At 34.1% G+C, this 10,137-nt stretch overlaps 1 protein-coding gene and 1 long non-coding RNA gene across 2 annotated transcripts; both read left to right on the top strand.

Moving 5' to 3' along the window:
• The first annotated feature begins 2,230 nt into the window (after nucleotides 1-2,230).
• LOC109587256 (uncharacterized) lies at nucleotides 2,231-4,426 on the top strand. The gene is made up of 5 exons (XM_020003495.1): nucleotides 2,231-2,265; nucleotides 2,584-2,725; nucleotides 3,564-3,650; nucleotides 3,859-3,891; nucleotides 3,963-4,426. The coding sequence occupies exons 1-5, from the start codon at nucleotides 2,248-2,250 to the stop codon at nucleotides 4,256-4,258; spliced, it is 576 nt and encodes a 191-aa protein (XP_019859054.1). The 5' UTR covers nucleotides 2,231-2,247; the 3' UTR covers nucleotides 4,259-4,426.
• Nucleotides 4,427-4,484: 58 nt separating this feature from the next.
• On the top strand, nucleotides 4,485-9,813 carry LOC109587255 (uncharacterized). Its single transcript, XR_002187497.1, has 7 exons — nucleotides 4,485-4,758; nucleotides 5,086-5,240; nucleotides 7,148-7,235; nucleotides 7,291-7,345; nucleotides 7,399-7,508; nucleotides 9,380-9,496; nucleotides 9,549-9,813. It is a non-coding gene; the product is annotated as an uncharacterized LOC109587255 (long non-coding RNA).
• Nucleotides 9,814-10,137: the final 324 nt, after the last annotated feature.

Raw genomic sequence — 10,137 nt, 5'->3', positions numbered from 1 at the left:
CACGAAAATTAAACCCACGAAATTGATTTTTGGACGGATCCACGAAAATTTTGGGCCACGAAAATTTTCCGCTATACGGTAAGTGACGGATTTTGCTGCCATTTGTTTGATCCAATCAAGTCAGTCTATTATTGTGTATTTTTCTGATGTTGAAATTATTCATGATAACACAAGCTACAATGTACATTGCTACATTAAGTGAGTGCAGTGTATGGTATGTCAGGTGAGGTATGTATGTTATTATTGAGCTAGTTATTATTAATAGTGTAGACTGTAGAGGCTGTTTACTGGAGGAGATGTCATCAAGTAAGTGACCTGTTCTCTTTCTCTCCCTTACTTTACTCCTCTGTATCCTCTGCTTATTATAACTATTCACTATATTACTGTGTCCTCTTGTTATCTATAGTCTATCAACCAGTGGGGAGGCACTGTCACTCTACAGTACAGGTAGGAGACTACCTGTACATGTGGGGTGGGCACCAGCTACATCTCCCTGGAGTACACAATAGTGAGAAGAAGAAATCAGTGTGTTCTGTAGTGGAGGTCTGTCATGTACCAACTGGTGTGTGGGTACAAAAGCCTACCACTGGTGACCCTCCACTTGGTGTCTATGGATATGCTGCTGCTGTCATTAGAAATGAAATATTCTTTTTTGGAGGCTTTTGTGGTCATCATGAATGTCGTCATAATTGTTTATACAGGTAAACATAATAGTTACTGATAAATATTATATAATATTTTATACAGTTTTAATGTTGATACCTTCAATTGGAAGGAACTCTCTCCTACTACATCTCATCATGGTCCTATGATGAAGTACTTCTCTGGCATGATAGCAATAAAAGTGAATGATGAGGACTATCTTGTAGTAATTGGAGGAGAGGGACCATCTTCTAATAATACCCCACCACAACCTGGTGCCCAGTACAGAAAAGATCGTAATAATCACTGTTGCAATGAAGTGCATATGTACAGATTAAAAACTGGTCAGTATAATATGATATTAGGTTTATAAATGTAGTTTATATACAGTAATTAAATTGATGTATTTAGACTGTTTATGGCAGATAGCAGACCCACAGCTGAAACCAAGGTCAAGGGTCTGGTATCTGCCATAAAGAGATACCACACAGTCTATACAATATAAGGTAGACTTGATTAACTTGAGCAAAGGTAGCCATAGTGTACGTGACTAGTAGTGTTCCACCATCTTATCATAATGTGTCATTTAATGGAGGGCAGTAGATATATTTTTGCCAATGGAGGGTGTCTATTTGAGCCAGTGACCACTTGAGAGCAGTGTGTGTGTGTGTGTGTTCATGTTATTTTTTATTATTTTTAGGTGAATGGACTTCACCAACTGTCACTGGAGACAGACCACCTCCTATTAAAATCTTCACTTTAACATCAGTAACTAATACCACTGCTATATTGTTTGGTGGTGATACTGGTCATAGAAAGAGTAATGATGTATATATATTTGAATTTACTGATACATCAGTGGTGAGTGTATTACTAGTATAATTATATAGGTCACTGCAATAAAATACATAGTAGTCATATCTTTCCTGTGAATGCATGTATGCTTATGATTTATAATGGTATTTACCGGGATACTGTAAATCATGCTGCTATTGTGGAGGTAAAGTCACACTGTTTTCAATGAAGCTCTATACACTTCCTACCTTTTTAAAAAAAGAATAAAGCCTCAAAACTGAAAAACTGCAAGTTTTATTTTTAGCTCTGCAATTGTTTGTAGCCTGCCTCTCCAGCATTTTAATAGTATGCCTCCACAGTGGTGACATGAAAAAATTTTCAGTTATGGTATCTCAATAACTATCATCATAAATGATAAACGTCATTCACAGGAAAGAGAATACTGCCACACATTGCTATTCATTATTGTGGGTTTATACATGCAGTTAATACAGGTGATTAAACAAACAACCTGCCCAGATCAGGCCCACCTAGCTCTAGTCTCGTGGCCCCGCTCCTTTCAAAAGCGAAGGGGTGGGACGACGAGACTAGTCCACCTCTGTAAATGCAATTTTGTTAGAGTTACATGTACCTAATGTTTATTAAATATTTTAATTTCAGAATTGTACAAAGTTTCTTAATCCTGGAGGATCAGTACAATGGCCTAAGGAGAGACGTTTTCATTCCAGTGTATTGATCAACTGTAGCTCAAGACCACACCTACTAGTGGTGGGTGGAGAGGATGACTGTTGGTTGTTAAATATAAACAAAATGGAATGGAAAGAACTGGTAAGTATTATAATATAATTGTGGTGAGCATGAGTGAGTCCTACTAGTACGAGACCACTGTGATCTGTCTGTCTGTACATGTACGTCACTCCTCAATGATAATCAATTTAATACTGTACAACTGGTCAGTATAGACATGTGCATATGATAAAGAAATGAAAGATTACGCTATGAGTAGTTTTAAAGAAAGAGCTCATGAAGCTTGCCTTTGTTGTCATTTTTGTGAGTGTGATTGACAATGGAGGAGAAAGGAGGAGGAGAGAGAAATCATTTTTATTAACCAGATATATTATTTTTTCATTATTTTTAATTATATAGACTAATATACCAGACAGTGTCACTAATAGATGGAGTCATTCTCTCTCAGTTTGGAATGAGACACAAACCACTCACTGGATAATTTTGTTTGGAGGATATAAAGGTGCTTCAAGTGTCAGTGATACAAGATTTATTGAAATCAGTGAGTACATGTATACATTAGTAGATGCAATGTGTATTGAATATGTAATACAGTATAGCTCCAAATTGCAAAAATTTTGTCAAAATCTTAATTTCATCATAAAATTAATTTTTTTCAATAAACTTTATTGTGTATTCATTGTCAGCAAGAGTAGATCTACTCTTGTTGTCAGTAATTGTTATAATAATAATAATAATTGGGGTGAGCCTGAGCGAGCCCCACATAAACGACACGAGTATGTTAAGCTAGGCTTACATTCGATGAAACGGTCAAAAAGTGTGTGGGCGATTTGACCTTTTGACGCAAAAATGCTTTGAAGTTGACGTAAAATTGGTCAAATTTCAATTTTGCAATGTGTTTTATGTCGAGTGTAAACCAGGCTTAAAGGCTAGTTCACAATATGACATTAGGTCAACATAGAGTGTCAATTTTTAATTAAAAGTGTGGGCGATTTCACCTTTTGACGCATGCCTTCCGCTGCAATAGAACCAGATTCTATTTCTGCATCAATATAACGTCAGGACTTGTGTAACATTGTAAACCAGCCTTAAAACTAGGTTTACATTCGATGAAATAGTCAAAAGTATGTGGGTGATTTGACCTTTTCATGCAAAAAGGTTCATACAAAAAGGTTTCATCCCATGCATGAGTATTGTTAGTCTCTCAAGATCTATTTTATGCATATTGCTTTGCTTGCTGAGGCTCGCCCCTTCAATGTTTTACATTCGTCTAGTTATAATAATAATAATTATTATTATTATTATTATTATTATTATTATTAATTTATTACTATTATTATTATTATTATTATTATTATTATTATTATTATTATTATTAGTATCTAGTACTGGTGATTTGGTAGTACAGTCAGTACTGGACATTAATGAATATCAAAAGAGAACAGTACTAGAAAGAATTGAAAAAGGTACAACATGCATGAACACACTCACACACATATGCAAAACTATATATAAACCAATGGAAGAACTCTTCTACATGCATTCCTGTTTTATTGATAGCAATCTAATACTATTAACTGTGCCCTAACTGGTTTTTATAACTAGTAGTATTGATGCACTAATAGTCATTGGGGACAGTATTCATTATCTGTTATATGTATCTTATCATTTTAGCTAATATAAAAGATCGTCCTGTTTCAATTGAAGGTAATAATTATTTATTATTATAATCAAAATTTTTATTTTTACAAACTAATATAAACTATGTGATATCCTAGACAAGAAGCCACTAATGAGTGATCTTCGGTGGTTGTTTGACAGTTCTGCTGCCCATTACATGATCATTGGTTCTGCACTTGATGTTAAAGTGAATGACCTGTTGCCTACTCCAGGAGCTGCTACTCATAACCTCATACTAGTGTTTCAGAGGTGGATAGAGTCCAATAAAGGAGTGACCTGGAGGAAAGTACTTCAAGTTTGTGAAGATTATCCTGATAAGTTTGGAGAAGTAAAAGCTTCTGTTGAAAGGTTTCTTTTATCAGACAGAGCCTGTGAAAAGTATCAAGATCAATAATTGACTTTTATCATTAGTCTTATAGTCTATATCAAGAGTGCTGTAGTCTTAGATAGTTTTGCTCAGTTTTTGACATGCATACACTGAATTTGTCCTTTTTAATCCATTTGAAATTTAATTATTTATTTTTGTTTATTGTTTGTAACAAGATTTTTGAAGATTGTTTAATTTCTCACATTTTTGTGGTAGGAAGCCACATACATTAATAATGCATGAATCTGAATCTGATGCTTCATAGCGTTTCTTTAATCTTCTCAGTGACTGCCATAAGCCGGACCACCTGTAGGTTGAAGTCTGTTCTCGATGGCCAGCGGGAGGGATCGTAATGAACCAGACAATCTACCTGCTACTCCAGCAGAAGGTCTTAAACCAATGCCTGTCACTCCAGAGGTCGTTGCCACAATGCCATTGCTGGGAAGATGAAGAAAGACGCGGAAAAGAAGCTCAAGAAAAGCTACAGCACTACACTCAAGGACGGAGAGACGGACTATTGCATTAGAGTAAGACTGCACCATGAGTTGTATCCACACAGAGAGAGTACTGATAGTGTATATACTGCATATGACTACTGCAAGGCAATCATGATGGACCCATACTGTAGTGTGAAATCACTCTAAATTTAATTACTTTTCTGATCATACCTATTGATGTTCTTATGCTATGTAGAAAGTTTGAGCTGAGTCTGACAACTATTTTCTGAGTTATGTTGTATATATAGAAATAATGTCTCAATTAATCTCTCTCCCTTAATTCCTCCTCTCGCTATCTCTCGCTATCCTTTTCCTATTATCTCTACGACTCCATCTCTCTCTCTCTCTTTGTAATAGATAATACTTATTATCAGTTATCAGATATACTCCACAAGTGAAACTTATCAGGAGATTACAGTTCATAGGTACCACTAATCTGCTCATCATGTCTCAACAAAGATGAACACTCTCACATCCTTTTCCTCTTCATTTGAAAATTTCACAGCAAGAAAGTGAGTGTCATACATGTATTTCCTCGTTTTTGTTTTCAGGCAACAGTGTGTATGTGTAGTACATGGATTCATTATGTACATGCATAGTATTGTATAAGATTGATAATTAAGCCACTGTAAGTACATGTATGTACGTATACATGCATATGTATGTACCATAAATGTATGTACATGTACATGCCTACGGTATGTACGCATACATACATGTATATGTACATGTATATGTACCAATCTTGCTTGCGCATTTATGTGTGTTAGATAAGTACAATATGTAAAAGTATATGGTAATGACATGCATTAAGCACTTCATATACATGTACATTCTGTAGCCTAATGTGAGTGTAAATGGTGGAGGATTTTGTATAATTGTGTTAATTAGTATCTCAATAGTATCAGTTGAATGTCTACGGTGGACTGTGAGATTTGTATATTGATAGTAATTTTATAATTTGTGTAATCTTTTATTAAGCTGTACTGCAACCTCATAGCCTTCCTACTGTTACCTGAGGCTAGCCTCACTTTTGTTTGTGCCAATGACTTTTTGTCCTTTGTGTAAAACCTCTTAAGACTAGTGTGTATGTGTGATTTTGGATAAGAGACTATTCCTTTGAGATTTTAACTGAACCTACTCGACCAGGACCTGTTATACATAGCTAAGCAGTACACACGAGTCTCGAGTATATGAATCAATACTTCATTTGTAATAGTAGCAACTTCCCTGCAGCTCTGGATTGGGCTCAGGAGCAATCAAAGGATGGCAAAATAAGGCTCACTGCTTATGCTGAGGTCCAGTCTGATCAAGTCATGAAAAATGCCAAAGGACCTCACCAGTAGGACGTTCCTTATAACTTTGCCAGGACTGCAGCTTCTGTCATGAGACTAGGCTTGCTGATGGCCACTGATCTCGAGAGACTCTATAGCCCTGATTTTGTGTCTATAGATGAGAATAGAAGAGCCTTTAGGATTGATAGGCCTAATCCAGCAGATGCTGTAGCACAAATGAACCGTGACGGTCTTCTTGCTAGCAGAGTTAGAAACAACATACGCTTGTTTTTCTCTTACTTTGACACAATGTACACGTTTCACTACATCATGGCTTTGCTGATTGGCCAGCCTGCAGGACAGCAAAGACGAAGTATCAGGCGTCAAATGATCATTGTCAATCCACAGCATGGTGTCATTTGGCAAGTGACGTCTACACTTTACATTGTCAGTGATGGAGAGACGGTTACGCAAGCAATCCCTTTTGTTGCCATATGGAGGTACGATCCTGTCCGTGATGATATGGTGATCGCTCCCTTTAACCCTCCTCCTGATAATGAAGATGACAAGGAGTTTGATGACGTGATTGAGGGTATTAGGAAGACTCGTCTTTAACAACTGATTGGGAACAACTTATGTTAATAATGTTAATAGTTCATAATAGTTATTTTCTTTAGGTGATTTGTATAGTTTTTGTTGTATAATAGGAAATGTTAATTAGAATTTGTTGCTTAATTATTGCTGATTTTTGATCTTTTGTAAAGTCTTAGTTAATTTTAGCATTGCGTGTGTGCATCTACAGTGCATGATGTACCAGTATATGTCATTGTTTTGGTTAAGTTATTCTGCAATACATGTACAGTACATGTGTCTACACACATACATTCTGCATGTACGTATAAAGTACCTTTGACCTTGATGTTGTTATATTCCACCACTCAAGCTCCTCCTGCTAATTATGTCTTACACCTAATTATATCATTAGGTTGTACCCACTGGAGGATGATAGTATTATGATCACTTTTTATCTCATTTCTTATTAATTTCATTATTATATCTCTTAATTTCTGCCTTAACCATTTAAAGTATAGTTATTTCAAATAATTATAAATTATTAGATTGTTTTCAACTCTTTCACTCTCTAGGTACTGAAACAGACAATCTGATGATTTCTAGTGACACCATGATGACACTTTATAACAGTTTAGTATCTTTATGATTCGATCATTACAAGTAACAGAACATGATGATTCCTTAATGTAATATTGTAATTCCTTTCTTTTAAAAGGTCAATTTAATGCTAGAAAGGTCAAAAGTTGTATAAACATTACTTACCATTTAAGGTATGTGCATATTTCATAATTTAACTATTAATTTTATGTATTTATCTCTCTAGGTAAATGTTGTTTTGCCTTATGAAGAGAAGCAAACTGTTTGATGATAGTTCAGTTAATTTTCAGTATGTATAAATAATGGACAATTTGATGATCTTATAACTCATATGAAGTAATGATTGATTATTGATTGTGTAATTTTAAGTGTTAAATTTTTGTGAAAATGTCATATAGCCCATGGTTTTTTCCAAAAAATGGCTCAAAAATCACACCAAATTTTTAATTACATTTTTTGATGCATATTGATGTCCTTATGCTATGTCAAAAGTTTGAGCTGATTCTGACAATTATTTTTTGATTTATTAGCATTTAAAAAAAATCAGCCAGTTTTCAAAATGGTCTTTTCCAAAAAAATGACTCAAAAATTACCCCAAATTTTTATTACATTTTCTGATGCATATTGATGTCCTTATGCTGTGTAGAAAGTTTGAGCTGATTCCGACTAATATTTTTCAAGTTACGGCCATTTTAAGAAATTGGCAACTTTTTTAAAAATACCCAAGGCTATAGCTCATGGTTTTTTTTCCAAAAAATGGCTCCGAAATCATGTCAAATTTTTATTACGTTATCTGATACATATTGATGTCCTTATACTGTGTAGAAAGTTTGAGCTGATTCTGACAAATATTTTTCAAGTTATGGCCATTTTAAAAAATTGGCAACTTTAAAAAAAATACCCAAGGCTATATAGCCCATGGTTTTTTCAAAAAATGGCTCTGAAATCACCTCCAATTTTTATTACGTTATCTGATACATACTGAGGTCCTTATACTGTGTAGAAAGTTTGAGCTGATTCTGACAAATATTTTTCAAGTTACGGCCATTTTAAGAAAATGTCAAAATTCTGAAAAATACCCAAGGCTATAGCCTATGGTTTTTCCCAAAAAATGGCTCCAAAATCACCCTATATTTTAATTACTTTTTCTGATGCATATTAATGTCCTTATGCTGTGTAGAAAGTTTGAGCTGATTCCGACGAATATTTTTCAAGTTACGGCCATTTTAAGAAAATGTCAAAATTCTGAAAAATACCCAAGGCTATAGCCCATGGTTTTTTCCAAAAAATGGCTCAGAAATCACCTCAAATTTTTATTATGTTATCTGATACATATTGATGTCCTTATACTGTGTAGAAAGTTTGAGCTAATTCTGACAAATATTTTTAAAGTTATGGCCATTTTAAGAAATTGGCAACTTTTTAAAAAAATACCCAAGGCTATATAGCCCATGGTTTTTTCCAAAAAATGGCTCCAAAATCACCCCAAATTTTTATTACATTTTCTGATGCATATTAATGTCTTTATGCTGTGTTGAAAGTTTGAGCTGGTTCCAACAACTATTTCTTGAGTTAGTTGCAATTTTAAAAATCAGCCAATTTTCAAAAAAAGGCGAAGACTATTATAGCCATGGTTTTTTTCAAAAAATGGCTCAAAAATTACCCCAATTTTTATTAAATATTCTGATGCATATTGATGTCCTTCTGCTATGTAGAAAGTTTGAGCTGATTCTGGCAACAAATTTTTGAGTTATTAGATTTTTTAAATCAGCCAGTTTTGGAAATAAAAAGCAGAGGCTCTAGCCCATGGTTTTTCCAAAAATGGCTCAAAAAATTACCCCAAATTTTTATTGAATCATCTGATACATATTGATGTTGTTATGATGTGTAGAAAGTTCGAGCTGATTTCGACAAATATTTATCGAGTTATTAGCATTTTTAAAAATCAACCAGCTTTCGAAAAAAGTATAACCCATGGTTTTTTCCAAAAATGGCTCAATATCACCCCAAATTTTTATTAATTTTTTTGATGCATATTGATGCTCTTATGATGTGTAGAAAGTTTGAGCTGATTTTGACAAATATTTTCCAAGTTATGACAATTTTAAAATGAGCATATTAATGTTATACTTGTACATTGTACATGTAACTCTTTATGATTGTGCATGCAGGCAAGAGATGTTAGCTGCTACTCTATACTTGTGTAGGTAAGAGGCAGCTTTGGAATTGCAGTTAAGGATAGCTGTACATCTATTGCATTGAAATTCATCAATGGAGTTAGGATTAAGTTGAAGTGACAAAGTGGCATAAACCAATCAAGAATGGTAATCAATAAACCTGCACATTATTTGTTGTTTCAGTTAATCTTGTTTGTAGGTTGAGCAATGATATAGAAGTATTCATTATCTCTGATTTGAGAAAATGAAGACAGACGAGTATATGGGAGCTGAATAATGAGATGCTGGTAACATTTCAGTGAGAGACGCACCAGCAAATACATGTCATGATGAATATTATTATTTAATAATAATTATAGTGCTATTAATTTTGTGAGTATTAAGAGAAAAATAAGAAGAGAGGAACTAAAAGCAGAGGATTATTATTGTTGTTTTTATTATTGTCATTTGTTTGTTTGTTCATCTTCACTGACACTATAAAAAAACAATATGTATTACATACATAAGTATTATATAACCTTGGATAACCAGGGCATGCATGAACCATGAGCAACCATAACTAGTGATAGCTATGCATATCCATAGATAGCCATTAATACAAACAGACAGCCTTATAAAATACTATGCCTGTATGGTCCATAAACATGGATAAACTATGTTTGATCATTGGCTAACTGATAAGCAACTATCCATAGCTATGACTGATGTATGGAGATAATTTAAATGAGTTATATACTAGAGGCATAAGACTGTATTGGAGCTATTACAAAAACTTATGCAATTTCATA

This window comes from Amphimedon queenslandica, unplaced genomic scaffold, assembly GCF_000090795.2.
Source record: "Amphimedon queenslandica unplaced genomic scaffold, v1.1 AMPQUscaffold_12637, whole genome shotgun sequence".
NCBI lineage: Eukaryota > Metazoa > Porifera > Demospongiae > Haplosclerida > Niphatidae > Amphimedon > Amphimedon queenslandica.
This window is presented reverse-complemented; position numbering and strand designations above follow the sequence as displayed.

What these genes read in the sequence shown, in the direction of transcription:
- LOC109587256 (XM_020003495.1), top strand. An exon ending in TACAAGATTTATTGAAATCA is followed by an intron (nt 2,726 to 3,563) that starts GTGAGTACATGT and finishes TATTATTATTAG; the next exon opens with TATCTAGTACTGGTGATTTG. An exon ending in TCGTCCTGTTTCAATTGAAG is followed by an intron (nt 3,892 to 3,962) that starts GTAATAATTATT and finishes GTGATATCCTAG; the next exon opens with ACAAGAAGCCACTAATGAGT.